The sequence below is a fragment of the Hylobates moloch genome, unplaced genomic scaffold (genome assembly GCF_009828535.3).
Source record: "Hylobates moloch isolate HMO894 unplaced genomic scaffold, HMol_V3 SCAFFOLD_22, whole genome shotgun sequence".
Classification (NCBI taxonomy): Eukaryota; Metazoa; Chordata; class Mammalia; order Primates; family Hylobatidae; genus Hylobates; species Hylobates moloch.
The window spans coordinates 27,172,875-27,188,968 of record NW_026652297.1 but is presented as its reverse complement, the minus strand read 5'-3'; the positions used below and the strand labels follow the sequence as shown (position 1 = coordinate 27,188,968).

At 47.1% G+C, this 16,094-nt stretch overlaps 2 protein-coding genes across 7 annotated transcripts in view; both read right to left on the bottom strand.

Moving 5' to 3' along the window:
- SLC39A14 (solute carrier family 39 member 14) overlaps positions 1 to 3,847 on the bottom strand; it is a 55,384-nt gene extending 51,537 nt beyond the window's left edge. Inside the window, exon 1 of one of the 2 annotated variants that reach the window (XM_032143572.2) lies at positions 3,717 to 3,847. The gene's annotated coding sequence lies outside the window, so the exon portion shown is untranslated. The remainder of the gene's footprint in view (positions 1 to 3,716) is intronic. The other variant, XM_058433519.1, reaches the window with a different exon arrangement.
- Positions 3,848 to 13,505: 9,658 nt separating this feature from the next.
- Positions 13,506 to 16,094, bottom strand: part of PIWIL2 (piwi like RNA-mediated gene silencing 2) — an 87,370-nt gene continuing 84,781 nt past the window's right edge. For 4 of the 5 annotated variants that reach the window (XM_058433438.1, XM_032143552.2, XM_032143555.2 and 1 more), the window contains one exon: positions 13,506 to 15,726. In XM_058433438.1, coding sequence (XP_058289421.1) covers positions 15,570 to 15,726 — 157 coding nt within the window. In that variant the 3' untranslated portion in view covers positions 13,506 to 15,569. The remainder of the gene's footprint in view (positions 15,727 to 16,094) is intronic. The other variant, XM_032143554.2, reaches the window with a different exon arrangement.

The window sequence follows — 16,094 nt, the reverse complement described above, 5'->3', positions numbered from 1 at the left end:
CATGGCCGGGCACTCTGGGCTCCCTTGGGCAGGCCAATTCTGTGGCTTCCCCGGCCTCTTTTCCTTGTGCAGGTCAGAGGGCCCAGCCTCTGCGTCTCTGCCTCTGCCAGGCCCAACTAGGGGCCCCCTGAGAGGTTTAATGCCCATGGTAGTGCAGGAGGGGAACAAGATAGTGGGGCTTCGTGACCCTGTGTTCTAGGGCCTGCCCTCCTGTCCCCTAGGTGGGCATGAGGCCCTGGCTGGCGACAGTCGATGGGGCGGACTCTGGACTCCTTATCTCCTTGCATTCCACCAGCTCAGCCCGCCAGCCTGGAGGTCAGAGAAGCCCCACTGCAGACACCCGGTGAGTTCCGGCTGAGCTGAGCAGCAGACTCTTTCCCTGCTCACTCCCCAGCCTCCCATGTCTCCAGGGAGTCTGGAAAGAGAAAGAGACTCCTCCAGAAGAAACTAACACCCCCTCCCTCAATAAGCACAGGGACAAATGGCCCCTTCCTCTTCTAGTTTCCAAGCAAAGACTGGAGGTGTCACCAATTTCATAATCACGTTTAGGATCAAAAATAGAACCCTTCTTTGGTCTTCTCCATCAAGTCTCTTGGCCACTGGCAACCATGTGACTCGGGAACACCAATTCACCTCCCTGGATCCAGTTTCTTTCACTGTAAAATAAAGGGGCTGGACTCCAAGATCACCAAAGTCCCCCGGTCAACATTCCATGGTTCTGGGGCTCAACAACATGGCAGAACATTACCTTGGCCAGGTCAGGTGCAGGCAGGCTATTATCCTGACATAGTGGGGAGAGGGAGGTCCTGGTTCCCAGGCACGCACAATCTATTCACAACACTACTGTGTAAACCCCACAATTCCGCAAATATTGGACAGGGATTGAGTTTCCTCTTGGAATAGTGCAGGGTGTGAGTAGGTAAGGAAGGAGGAAGAAGGTAAGCAGGGTTTAAAAACAGAACCAGTCCTGTGAGTGATATATACCCTACACACACGCACACACACGTGCACACACATGCACACACACACAGGCACACACGCACCACCCAGGCACACACAGGCATTGTTACTCCTTCCTGGCTACCATCAGCCCAGAGAAGGAGCATTTCTTCTCTGAAGAAATCAGAGTAGCTCCCAGAACTAAAGGTAGAAAAAAGTTCGTTTTCCCTAAGATTGCCCAATTGATCTGTGGGACAATCCCTGGCAGGCCACAGAAAAGTGGCCTTCCCAGAAGGGCAGGGAAATTGCATCCATGTTGCCAAGGAAGAGATGAATTAACCCTATGCCTGGGCTCACACCATTCCTACAACCCAACCCAACTATCAGCCTCTGGGACCCCTAAATAACCCACTCCACCCCACAAAAATTATGACGATGAGAATGATGACAACAAGCCCTCTACTATGTTCCAGGCAAAATCACGACATCCTGCAAGCCGGCGAGAACAGAAGTTAAGAATTTCTCACTGCTGGAGAGTGACGGGACCAGGATTTGAACAGAGACCCACCTATCTCAAAAGGCTAGAATTATTCCAGCCTTTCAAGGATGCCCGCTCTCTGAACTGAATTGTGCACAGCACGGAGGCTTCTCTTGTGTTGCTATCTCGTTCTTCATCCATGGATGCTGTTTCTCCCCAAGAGTCTGCACTGGAAGGGTGGGGGCCAGGCCTTCTGCGTGCACCCGCCATGGTGGCCACTGCAGAGCCCAGCACAGACCAGGCAATGTACATCCACAGGCTAAGAGTCTCAGAGCCCAAAATTCTTACTCTGGCCTAAATTACAAGGCCAGTGATGCAGCTGCCCCAGCCCCCAAGTCCTCAGGTCAGTGAGTTCCTCTAGCCTCTGCACTGGCTGGCCAGCTGTCAGTCAACACCTGGATCGTTATCTCCCGCTCAGCACTGCCCTCCCCCAAGGCCCCAGAGGCCAGATGAGTAACAAATGATAAATTAAGCAAGAACTTGCTTTTGGCCTGGCCCTTTGGGAAGAGACATTATCCAGAGGACCCCCTTCCACTGTCTGGTGCCCTCTAGTCTTACCTGCAAACCAACCCCAGCAAGAGGACCACTAGCCTATCTCCCGGCTACCACACAGGTGATGGGAAATTCACCTCTCTGAGCCTCTACCAGGAAAAAGAACATGTGGCTTTTAATTCCAGCTGCTAAGTTATGATTCTGGACATCCCTTCTCTTGCTTTACCAAGGGTGCATATCCTTGGGGTAGCTCCATGGGGCTCTGGGGTCAGGACTTCCCTTTTCAGGAGCTGCGTCCCGGGGGATATGCATCCAAGGATGTATATGGACAAGTTCTTGTCGATATTTAGGACTTGAGTTTTAAGAGGTAAGGATAGGCCGGGCACGGTGGCTCACGCCTGTAATCTCAGCACTCTGGGAGGCTGAGGCGGGCGGATCGCGAGGTCAGGAGATCGAGACCATCCTGGTTAACACGGTGAAACCCCGTCTCTACTAAAAATACAAAAAATTAGCCGGGCATGGTGGCAGGCACCTGTAGTCCCAGCTACTCGGGAGGCTGAGGCAGGAGAGTCGCTTGAACCCGGGAGGCGGAGGTTGCAGTGAGCCGAGATCACACCACTGCACTCTAGCCTGGGCAACAAAGCGAGACTCCGTCTCAAAAAAAAAAAAAAAAAAAAAAAAAGAGGTAAGGATTACGGAATTGTATATGCTGTGGATAAGGAGATCTAGTCTGACCGTGGTACTGACCTGACCCTCCCAAGGTCACAGGGCCGGTTAAGAGCAGAGCAGGGACAGAGGCCAGGGCTAACTCCCAGGCCACTCCTTGGCAGGAGCACAGCCGTCCCAATGGCCTGGGGCTCCTAGGTGAGGGCCACTAAAGACATAAAGCCAAACCAGGCTTGCTCCAGGAAGAAGGGTCAGGTCAAAGCTGCTCCCACCCCCACGCTTCCATTCGGGTCACAAGAGAGCACTTAGCCACTCCCCAAATTGTGTCCGGAGTCCTCCTGTACAGCCGAGCCCTTTAACTGTTTAGAGAAGCCTGTCTTTGGAACCCAGGCCGTGGCAAGCACCAGATCCTCAAAAGTGAACCCCCAGTCCAGAGCTGAGGAAATTTTCCCGGCTCAACTGGACCTCAGGATCAGATGATGAAACTGCTCGGATGGCGACTTTGTCCCACTGCCCTCACCCACCAAGAGGGGGCAGCCTGAACCCGACCACCTAACTTGGTCATTAAGGACCAAAAATAGCCAGAAAGCCATCCTCGTGGGCAAGCCAGGTTGGAGATTCGCTCAGCCGGAAGATTGGGTACATGTATCTTCAGAGGGGAGACGGACCGGCGGGGCACGGGGACGCAGCTCCTGAAAAGCAAAGTCCAGACCCCAGAGCCCCATAGAGCCGCCCCAAGAGCCGCCCCTCGGATTGGCCACCTACTGTCTGCGTTCTGCGTCCGTGTCCACGCGGGGGCTCCGGGAGCCTGGCTCAGCCTTCGGCGCGGCGACCCACGCTCTGGACACGCTTCTGCGGCTCTAGCATCCCGCACCCTCCAGGCGGACGGGCCGCGCCTTGACCTCTCCCCTCGCCAGCGCGGCACCGCGGCCAGGTGCAGCCTCCACCCAGCCGTCCGGGCGTGCGCCGGTGCCCGGTCCTCGGCGCAGGGCTGTCCCCGCCCCCACCCGCTGCCCCAGCCTGGGGTGCGCGGCTCCTCCGCCGCTGCCCATCCCGCGGCCCTTGGCGTCCCCGCCCTCACCTGGCGCTCGGAGGCGGCCCCGGCCCCGCGCAGCCTCACCGCAAGGTCGCAGGCGACCGGCGGCAGCAGAAGCAGCTCAGCCGGTGCGTCCGCGTAGACACGCGCGCCGACCCCCCTCACTGCCTCTGGGCCCCGGCTCCGCGCGCATGCCCGGCTATATACCCGGCGCGTCAGCGGCCGGGCCCGCCCCCGGCCCGCCCCGCTCGCCCCGGGGCTGCCACGTGGGGCCGGCAGGCTGGGGACCTGGCCAGCCTGCGCCCTCCTGCGCCTCGCGGCCCTGGCTGTGGTCGGCGTCCGCTCCCACCCTTCATCCGGCCGTGACTCCCGAGGACCCGCAGGCTCCTCCTGCCTCCGGAAACCTCCCGTGAAGACCTGCTCCCCGGGCGCGGGAAGCTCTCACCGCCTAGCCTCCACCCCACACCCCCTGGAGGAGAGTCCTACCCACTCTATTTGAATATGATTTTACCACTTCTGGTTCACCCAAAAAGCTTTTCTCTTCCCTCCCCAGTTCGGAAAGGTACTTCAGAAGGGGACGCGCCCTTAGATGGTGTTTCTTCTGCATATTTCCACCAGCCAAAAGAACCAAAATTTCCTGGTCGAGTTCCAAATAAACCATATTATATTCACTTTTCAGACTTGATGCCGCACCGCTTCCACAATGATCAGACGCCTAAAGAACCCTACTAACACAAAGTTGGGAGAAATGTTAATTTGGGGGTGAAGAAGATCCGAGGAGACTCTTCCTCTGTGGGACAGTCCCATTGAGATGTATATCAGGCCTGGGAAATGCAGATTTCTTGAGAAAATAAACCACCCTTTCGACTCCCATTGTTCTGTTCTGCAGGACATCAGGACTATTTCCTTTATGAGCTGAGCCTGCTGCCACCTGGGCCTTGGGGGGGCTCGGAGGAAGGGCTTTCTAGCCCAACTGTCGCGGCTTAGTACTCGAGCTGCTCCTAGCACAGTGACTGGTCCCCAGACGGCACTAGCTGTCTCTGAATTTGCGCAGGGAAGGGGGCAACATCCCACTCTGCAGGTCTTGCGGGGAGGACCCCCGTGATGGCGGCGCTAAGGAGAAAAGGAAAGCAGACAGTCGCTGGAGCTGGTGGCAAGAACTCAGCAGCTTGCTCTTCGCCAGACCAGAGGGGGTCAGATTCTTCATATTACTTTTGAAGAGTCTAGCTGGGCCCCGGGCATTTCTAAAATTCAATTATCCTCACCCCGTAATTACAGTGCTGCAGTGGTTATGGGGGCAGCGTGATAGTCCTCTCATTTATTTTCCAAGTGATTTCAAAGTAATGATATCTCTTGCAGAATTTCCCTCAGAGCCCCTTCATCTTTGTAATAACCCTATTTCTCTCTTGGTTAAACTCAGTGCTTTCCAGACATTATGTCATCCGTTTGGGACTCTCATCCCACTGTAGTGGGCTGTCAGAAAGGGGCCAGTCCCCACCACACCTTTTGTTGAAGCACTGGAAAAGGAGTGAGAAGCCCACCCAGAGATAAAGTGAAATAAGCATGCTTCCAACACTGAGCTCTGAAGAGTATGAAGCCCGGAAACACATATCCTAATGGAGTGTTAATCTCTTAAACCCAAAGTTGGAGAGCAATCCCATGGCTTTTCCAGGCAAGTTGTCAATACCGTCCACAGAACTAGGCAGCCTTCAAGGAGATTGCTCGGCAGAGAGGGGGCAGGACCAGACACCCCACCACCGGGCCTATCATGGGGTTCTCACTTGTTTTCAACCACACTAAAGGTGGAGCTGTCAAAGTCCACATAGGCAAGCAGAGCTGATAAGCTATCAGTAATCCATTAGGGAATACAATTAATTATTAACAAAAGGTCTTAACTCTCCATATCTACCCACACACAAAATTCTTTAGGCATCTCCTAAATCCTTCCTTGTTGCTGGTTAGTTCTGTTTCTCATTCCTGGTGCCAGGCTTGGAGGCCCACTTCTCTCTGCTCTCCACTTTTTTTTTTTTTTTTTTTTGAGACAGACTCACTCTGTAGCCCAGGCTGGAGTGCAGTGGTGCAATCTCGGCTCACTGTAACCTCCCCCTCCCAGGTTCAAGTGGTTCTCCTGCCACAGCCTCCTGAGTAGCTGGGATTACAGGCGCCCGCCACCCTGCCTGGCTAATATTTGTATTTTTACTAGAGACAAGGTTTCACCACGTAGGCCAGGCTGATCTCCAACTCCAAGCTCAAATGATCTGCCCACCTCGGCCTCCCAAAGTGCTGAGATTACAGGCGTGAGCCACTGCGCCTGGCCTCCGCTCTCCACTTTTTCCTCTCATTACCCATTTTCACTTGTCAAAATTCGAACTCTCCAAAGTCACCTCTCGTCTGCAAGCTTCTGGATTTTTCTGAAGCATGTTTGAACTACCCTTTCATATTTTTTGACTGTAACCCACATTAAAAACATTTAACACTGCAACTGCAACATAAATAACAATATAGCAAACAAAAATTTCACAAAATATCCATAAAGATAGGCATTGCAATGATATTTTGTTGTTCAATAATTTTTTTTTAAAAAAAGTGATAACCCACTAAGTTGACTTCATGACCATTATTAGGTTGTGATCAGAATTAAAACTTATATGGTTTATGGTACTTATATTTTTTCCCTTAAAATTATCACTTTAATCTCCAACCTTATTAGACCTTAATCTGCCTTCATTACACGAGATTTCCCTATATACCTGTATCTCCTAATGTAACATCTTGCATATAACAGAGTCTCAATAAATATTTGCTGGATGAATGAACGGGCTGGCTCACTAAAAGTTTGGTGTTGGGCAATATTTAAGGGAACTTAGCACAAAAATCTGACATTTTCATTGCTACTGTTTTCCTTCTGACAAGACACCACAGCTACCTGCCAAAAGATACATAGCCAGATTTTCCGTAGCTGAGGTGAATAGAACAGCCTTGGGAAATAAGCCAGAGAAATGAGATTCCAGCCCTGATTGTGCAGACAGCGGGCTGGGGACTCCAGATGAAAGCCCTCTGTGTGGTTTGTGGTGACAAGGTAAGCAACTTGATCAGATGGATGAGGTAAAATCCCTCTGCATCCCAGGTCTTAGGCCAGCTTTTCGTTTTTCTTTTTTTTTTGAGATGGAGTTTCACTCTTGTTGCCCAGGCTGGAGCGCAGTGGTGTGATCTCGGCTCACTGCAACCTCCACCTCCCGGGTTCAAATGATTCTCCTGCTTCAACCTCCCGAGTAGCTGTGATTACAGGTGCATGCCACCACGCCTGGCTAATTTTTGTATTTTTAGTAGAGAGGGGGTTTCGCCATGTTGACCAGGCTGGTCTCAAACTCCTGACCTCAGGCAATCCGCCCACCTCGGCCTCCCAAAGGGCTGGGATTATAGGCGTGAGCCACCATGCCAGCCTTAGGCCCACTTTTTGTACAGTCTGTCTGGAGGTCAGTGACCAGATTTCTCTGGTACGTTCTTGGGGAAAAATGAATTTTCTGTTTTGGGATGGCTTAACAAATTTAAGAGGACTGGAAGGAATGCGAAGGTTCTATTCAACCCAAAATCATGTCAGAGGACTCAAGTACTAGCTCCCTACATTGAAAGAGAACAGCTTTAGAGGCCTCAATTGTTCATTTCTGTTGTCACCTGGTTTTGACACACAAAAAAAGACAACTGGGAAAAATACTTGGTTTAGTAAGCTATAGAAATCTGCATTTTAGCTAAGTTGTCTAATTTTTTGGCAAACAACTGTTCATAGTATTCCCTTACAGTATCTTTTTTTTATTCCCTGTAAGTTTGGTAGTAATGTGCCCTCTTTCATTCCTGATTTTAGTAATTTGTGTCTTTTTTCTCTGTCATTCTAGCTAAAGGTTTGCCCATTTTGCTAATATTTTCAAAGAACCAACTTGTTTTGTTGATTTTCTCTATTGGTTTTCTGTTCTTCATTTCATTAATTTCTGTCCTGATCTTTATTTTTAAAAAATTATTTTTGCCCTCACCTGTGAATGAATGTTTAGTTGGGAATACAATTCCAACTTTACAGTTGCATTTTTTTTGTTGTTTTTTTTTTGAGACGGAATCTCGCTCTGTTACCCAGGCTGGAGTGCAGTGGTGCAATCTCGGCTCACTGCGACCTCTGCCTCCTGGGTTCAAGTGATTCTTCTGCCTCAGCCTCCTGAACAGCTGGGATTACAGGTGCACGCCACCATGAACGGCTAATTTTTGTATTTTTAGTAGAGACGGGGTTTCACCATGTTGGCCAGGCTGGTCTCAAACTCCTGACCTCAGGTGATCTGCCCACCTTGGCCTCCCAAAGTGCTGGGATTACAGGCATGTGCCACTGCGCCCAGCCTATGGTTGCATTTTAAAATTTCTATTCCTCTTGTCTTAAGGCATCTATTGTGGTTCGGGAAGTGTACGCTGGTGGTTTGACTAACTTTCTTTGTAAGCCATCTCTTCAACTTCTGGTTGGTTTTGTTTAACTGACAAATAATAATTGTACCTATTTATGGGGTACAATGTGATGTCTGGATACCTGTACACATTGTGGAATGATCAGATCTGGGTAATCAGCATATCTATCATCTCAAATATATATATATTCTTCTTTGCCTTGTCTTTGTCAGGCTATTCCTTTTTAAAAAAAAAAATCATTCCTTTGTAGTGGGAACATTTAAAATTATTTTCACTATTTTAAAATATACAGTATTAACTATAGTCACCATGCTGTGCAACGGAACACTAGAACTTATTCTTCCTAACTGTAAATTTATACCCATTGACCAATGTCTCCCCTTTTTCCCTGTCAACCTCCCTCTACCCCCACCGAGTATCTGGTAACTCCCTTTCTACTTTCTGCTTCTATAAGTCTGACTTTTTTAGATTCTACATATAAGTAAGATCATATGGTGTTTGTCTCTCTATGCCTGGCTTATTTCACTTAACATAATGTTCTCTAAGTTCATTCAGGTTGTCATGAGTGACAGAATGTCCTGTTTTTGATTTAAACCTGAATAGTATTCCATTGTGTAAATGTACCACATTTTAAAAATCCATTCATCCGTTGATGGGCACTTAGGTTGTTTCCATATCTTGGCTATTGTGAACAGTGCTGCAATGAACATGTGAGTGCACATATCTCTTCGGCATACTGATTTCTTTCTTCTTTTTGGAGACAGAGACTCGCTCTGTCGCCCAGGCTGAAGTGCAGTGACACCATCTTGGCTCACTGCAACCTCTGCCTCCAGGGTTCAAGCGATTCTCATGCCTCAGCCAGCCGAGTAGCTGGGATTACAGGCGTGCAACACCGTGCCCAGCTAATTTTTGTATTTTTAGTAGAGACAGGTTTTCACCAGGTTTGCCAGGCTGGTTTGGAACTCCTGGCCTCCAGTGATCCACCCTCCTCGGCCTCCCAAAGTGCTGGGATTGCAGGTGTGAGCCACCATGCCCCGCCCAGCATACTGATTTCAATTTCTTTGGGTATACATCCAGTAGTGGAATTGCTGGATCATATCTGGCTGTTTTGTTTTCACGATTCTGTCTTTCATGTTCTATAGTTTCACTGTAGTTTATCTAGCAACGGATATGCTTTTCTTTATTTTTTTGAGATGGATTTTCGCTCTTGTTGCCCAGGCTGGAGTGCAATGGCACAATCTTGGCTCACCATAACCTCCGCCTCCCGGGTTCAAGCAATTATCCTGCCTCAGCCTTCCGAGTAGCTGAGATTACAGGCATGCACCACCACGTCTGGCTGATTTTGTATTTTTAGTAGAGACGGGGTTTCTCCATGTTGGTCAGGCTGGTCTCAAACTCCTGACCTCAGGTGATCTGCCCGCCACAGCCTCCCAAAGTGCTGGCATTACAGGCGTGAGCCACCGCGCCCAGCCAGATATGTTTTCTTTATCCCTAGTACGTTTCTTCAGTTAGATGATTCTTTTTTTTTTTTTTTTTTTTTTGAGATAAGATCTCATTCTGTCACCCAGGCTGGGGTGCCGTGGTGCTATCACAGCTCACTGCATCCCCAACCTCCTGGCCTCAAGTGATCCTCCCAGCTCAGCCTCCTGAGTACCTGGGATACAGGCATGTGCCACGATGCCTGGCTAATTTTTCATTTCTTTTGTAGAGACAGGGTTTCACCATGTTGCCCATGCTGGTCTAAAACTCTTGAGCTCAAGTGATCCACCCAACTTGGCCTCCCAAAGTGCTGGGATTACAGGTATAAGCCACCACACTGGCACATATCTTTCATTCTGGAAAATTCTCAGTCTTTGCATCTTCCATATTGTGTGCCACCCATTCCTTCTGTTTTAACCTGCAGGAACTTCTCTCAGACACGTTGGACCTGCTCATTCTCTCTGGTCTCTTCTCTTCCATAGGCCCTATTTATGCCTCTTTGTGCTGCAATCTAATGGACTGCATTGGTTTCCACAGGGCTCTGGAGCTTTCACCAGTCTAGGCCAATCTTTATGTTAATTTTTCAGCTTGTGGCCCTTCAGCATGCTGGTAACAAAAATTCAGGCTACACACATCTGTATGTGGCCCAGGCTTGGGGATTTTTCATGGATGTCTTTTTCGCCCTATCCATTTCCCTGGTCAAACACCACATTTCCCTGCGGCTACCCCAGCATGATTGGCAGGGGTTCTCTAGTCCCCTTCCAGCTTCCAGCTCTCTTCATGCAGGAGACTCAGCTGTAGCAATCCTGCACTTCGCAGGGGCTCAGGCTGCGTATGTCCTGGCCCTACCTGGAATGAAACCAGAATCCTGGGAGCTGTGCTAGTACCACTCAGCTTCCCTTTCCTTCTTGTAACAAATATTAACCTTCCTCCCTCCCCCACTCCCCTCTCCTTTCTTCCCTGGTAAGTTTGTTATAGCTGATAAACCTACACTGACATATTACCCAGAGTCCATAGTTTACATCAGGGTTCACTCTTGGTGTACATTCCGTGGGATCAGACAGATTCATAATGACATGTATTCACCATTACAGCATCAGTCAATAGTTCCACTGCCCTAAAAATCCTTTGTTTCTGCCCATTCATCTCTCATCTCTCTCTCCACAACTGCTGATCCTTTTTTTTTCTGAGACGCAGTTTTGCTCTTGTCGCCCAGGCTGGAGTGCAATGGCGTGATCTCAGCTCACTGCAACCTCTGCCTCCTGCCTCAAGCGATTCTCCTGCCTCAGCTTCCCGAGTAGCTGGGATTACAGGTGCCCGCCACCACACTCAGCTAATTTTTGTACTTTTAGTAAAGACGGGATTTTACCATGTTGGCCAGGCTGGTCTCGAACTCCTGACCTCATGATCCGCCCACCTCGGCCTCCCAAAGTGCTGGGATTGCAGGTGTGAGCCACTGCGCCCGACCAAACTGCTGATCCTTTTACTATCTCCACAGTTTTGCCTTTTCCAGAATGTCACATATTGGAGTCATATATAGCCTTTCCAGATTGGCTTTTTCCAATTTAGTAATATACATTTAAGTTCCTCTGTGTCTTTCCATGACTTGATAGCTCATTTCCTTTCAGTGCTGAATAATACCCCACTGTCCAGGTGCAGTTTGTCCATTCACCTACTGAAGCACATCTTGGATGCTTCCAAGTTTTGGAAACGATGAATACAGCTGCTATGAATGTCCGTGTGCAGGCTTTTGTGTGGACATGAGTTTTCATCCCCTTTGGGTAAATAAACACCAAGGAGTATGACTGCTGCTCCATATGATAAGATTATGTATGTTGTTTTGTAAATCCTGTTTACTTTTATTAAAAACTCTCAAGTGGCTGTACCAGTTCCTGTGGCTCTGCAACCTCACCAGCATATGGTGTTGCTAAGTGTTTTGGATTTTGGCTATTCTACCAGGCATGGAATGGGTACCTTGTTTTAATTTGTGGTTCCCTAAGGAGATATGATGTGGAGCATCTTTTCATACGCTTATTTACCATCTGTGCATCTTTGGTGATATCTGTACAGGTCTATTGCCGATTTTTTAAAAAACTGACTAGTTTCCTTATTAAGTTTAAAGAGTTCTTTGTATATTTTGGATAACAATCCTTGATCAGATGTGTATTCTGCAAATATTTTCTTTCAGTCTGTGGCTTTTCTTCTCATGCTCTTGATGTTCCTCATTTTTTGAAAAAAAGAAAACTCTAGGCAGGAAAAGTTACTAAGTAACTCAGCTAGCCATAGAGCCAGAAAGAAAAAACAGGGTCTTCTCTAATAATCCCAAGCCTCTAGAGAAATTAATTTCAGGCCCAAATTTTAAGGTTTTAAAATATATAGTCATTTCTAAAATTCCTTTTTCACACCATTCAACAAAATGCTGCCCAAGTAAAAAGGACCCTGTCACACCGTACAGCAGTCCCTCCTTTCCATGGTTTCATTTTCTGAGGTTTCAGTTGCCCTTGGTCAGCCAAAGTCCAAAACTATTAAATGGAAAATTCCAGAAATTCATGTTATAAATTGCAAACTGTTCTGAGCAGTATGATGAAACTTCACGTTGTCCCACTCCATTCCCCGGGAACATGAATCATGTCTGTCCAGAGTATCCACACCGGTGATGCTACACATTAGTCACTTAATAGACATCCTGAGTTTCAGATTCAAATAACATAGTACCGTATACATAGGATTCAGTACTATTTGAGGTTTCAGGCAACCAGTAGGGGTATGCAAATGTATTCCCCATGGATAAGAGACTACTGCACAGAAATGTGGTTCTTTCTCGAATGAGTTTAGGAAGCACAGAGTTTCTAAATAAATAGGGAAACTGTAGTATTCTAAAGAAACGCAGTGCTTAAGTGAGCAGCTAGGTGCTTTGGGAAGGTGCTTAAAATTTTATTTTTAATTTTTTGGATACATAGCAGTGGTACATATTTATGGCATACATGTGATATTCTGATACAAGCATATGATGTGTAAGAATCAAATCAGGGTAACTGGGCTATCAGTTCAAACATTTAACTTTTTTTTTTTTTTTTGAGACAGAATTTTGCTCTGTCACCCAGGCTGGAGTGAGGTGGCACAATCTCGGCTCACTGCAACCTCTGCCTCCTGGGTTCAAGCAATCCTCCTGCTTTAGTCTCCTGAGTAGCTGGGACTATAGGCACAGACCACCAAGTCTGGCCAATTTTTGTATTTTGTAGAGTCAAGGTCTTGCCATGTTGCCCAGGCTGGTCTTGAAGTCCTGAGCTCAAATGATCCACCCACCTCAGCCTCCCAAAGTGCTGGGATTATAGGTGTGAGCCACGGCACCTGGCTCATTTATCATTTCTTTGTGTTAGGAACATTCCAATTCTACTCCTCTATTTTGAAATGTACAATAAATTTTTGTTAACTATAGTTGCTCTACTGCGCCACTGAACACTAGATCTTATTCCTTCTAATGGGATTTTTGTATCCAGGGAAGGTATTTCAATGGTGACAGACACACCGCGAGGTATATGTAAAAAAGGGCAAGCGTTAAAAGACTGGAGTGGTGTGGAGGCTGCCCTTGCAAGTGGACACACTCTGGCTGTCACTTAGGGTAACAGAAATTGTCTGATAGGAGAAAGAGAGCTAAAAACCACACACACACACACACACACACACACACACACACAGTGCCTCATCTGTCTGAGAAGTGAGGTGGCTACTGTCTTTTTCAATAAGTCTTCTTACCCAGCTGATGATGAAATTACCTGGCTACTAACACTGGAGTTGCACCTTACAAGCAGAGTAATGAGTGTTTCTAGGAAGTGCTGCAGCTCTCTGAAGAAAAAGAGTTACATCAATATAATAATAAATAAACAACATTATTTCAAACACAACTACACATTTATACAAAGTTGTTTTTATTTCCCACCCCATGACCCAATCATTTGGCATTAAAACCGAAAAACGAGGCAAGCAAACCAAGAACCAAAAGTGAAGAAATTTTTGTATTATAATATATTCAACCATTTGTTCTGATTATCTAAGAGAAAAAGAGTATTAGGAAATCCAACATCAACAGAAAAATTCAAAACGCTTCCAAAGAAAATCAGAAAACTGATCTGTTTAGCCAGAGACCAGTGGTTCACAGTGTTTGATTCTGTGGTTTTTAAATTCCAGGTCCTTGTCTCACCCTAATGTCCCACACTCCAAATGAAACCAGAAGTGCACCAACAATACCCATCCCTCCTCAACCTCTGCTGGGCACCACAACAAACCAAAAACATTCTTGGTTTTCTTGTTTTAAGGAAATCTTTTTTCTTTTTTTCTATATGCTAATCTTCTCTGTATCATTTCAATTTTAGTACATGTGCTGCTGAAGTGAGCACATTTTAAGGAGTTTTAAGCTAAAGTTTCTTTTCTCACACATTGTCATATAAAAGCGGTATTTCTGCTTTGTCCCCTCCCTGCCATCATACCAAAAAATAAATAAGTACATAAATACAAATTAGAAAAGCTTAAATAAGACCGGCTTTTAAAACCCAATAAAGCAAGATGAGACAGAACTAGGCCCGAAGGGACTGAGAGAAGATTCTAAAATGGAGAGGGGGGAAAAAAAACAGAAAAAAACAGGTTTCCAAAAACACTGAAACCCATAGTATGTGATAACTTTCTAAACCGTCTGGACTTTGGTAGGAGTGTCACGTTTTCCAAAGCTGACTTCTGGAAATCTTAACCTGGATTCAGAAAAATTCCAGCAAAGTGAGCCAACAGCCAGGAAGAGGTTATTTTGCAAGAGAAAGGGGGTAATTCCATTTACAAACATATATAAATAGAAATAAAGGCCACACACCTGGGGAAAAGCTCACTAAAAACTCCCACCCCAACTTGAACTTTCCTAGCTGCTAGATTTTTTCCGCCTGTTAAAAAACTAAAAATTACTGAAGATCAGGCACAAAGAGCAAAAGAGCATGTGTATATTTGGGGAAGAAATCGACATGGTGTGCTGGAAAGTTACTGAAAGCCACGGAAAAGGCTTCATCTGCACTCTTTCAAGAGGCCAAGGGAAGCCATTTTCAAATCCAACTCAAGTCACAGGCGTCATCAATTCAATCCCCTGAGAGGATTTAGTCAACAAGGGCCTACCTATGCCACAAACTGATTTTACTACATGCCTTGCACACCTGTCAGTAATAGCAATATCTACTTGAAAACTTTGCTTCACAGACCTTCCACTGCCTTTCCCAGTTGCCTGAGTAATTCTCTTCAGGAAACTTGCAATGACTTAATTATCATCTCTGGCTCCAGAAATGGGAACCACTTAGTTGGCACAGCTTAGAAGTATAATGGCTGCTTCTGCTGGTTTCTGCAGCTCATGTTGGCTTTTTTTTTTTTTTTTTTTGAGACAGAGTCTTGCTTTGTCACCAGGCTGGAGTGCAGTGGCGCGATCTCGGTTCACTGCAACCTCCACCTCCCGGGTTCAAGCAATTCTCCTACCTCAGCCTCCTGAGTAGCTGGGACTACAGGCATGCACCACCATGCCTGGCTAATTTTTTTGTATTTTAGTAGAGATGGGGTTTCACCATGTTGGCCAGGATGGTCTCGATCTCCTGACCTCATGATCCACCCGCCTCGGCCTCCCAAAGTGCTTGGATTACAGGCGTGAACCACCACACCCGGCCTGGAGGGCTTAATGGTCCCCCAGAGTCACCCGCTCCACCTGCAGAGTGGCAGTACCACCGTAACTCGCTCTACATAGGCAACAAGGCCATTTTCAGCTGTTATTCAGAAACTTGCTTCTTGGTGATATTAGGTTTAAAAGACAAAAAAGAAATCTTATTCTACAGGGTTAGAGAAAGGGAAAATGATAACACAAAAGCCCACTTCAGTCTCTGTTGATTCTGCAAGAGTCACAGCTGAGTTCAGAGGCTACCTTTCTTCTCACCAGCTCACCTCCAAGCTGTGCAGTCACAGGAAGAACAGGTTCTCGCACAGCTGGATGGCTGGTTCATGGTGCAAGATGTGTCCTGACAGGAAAGCTAGCTTGTGGGCATACTTGCAAGGAGCTGGAACTCTGATGGTGCCAGGCCAATTCCAGTACATGTGGCACAGTTTGAAAGTCAGCCTGTAGGCCAAGAAGAAAATATAATTCTCATCATCCTCCACCTTCAATTTGTGGCATGCAATACAATAGTCATGGGGATATGACACAGAGCACACCTTCCTGAAAACTGGGGAGCAGAGGAATACATGATGCAGCTTTTTAGAATCATTATTTTTACGTGGACTTGTTTTTATTCCCACTATTCATAAGTCAGACGACATGGGTAAATCTTCTCAATTTAGGCATTTCCGTTTTTTTTGTTTGTTTGTTTTGTTTTGTTTTTGATGGAGTCTTGCTCTGTTGCCCAGGCTGGAGTGCAATGGCACAATCTCTGCTCACTGCAACCTCCGCCTCCTGGGTTCAAGTGATTCTCCCACCTCAGCCTCCCG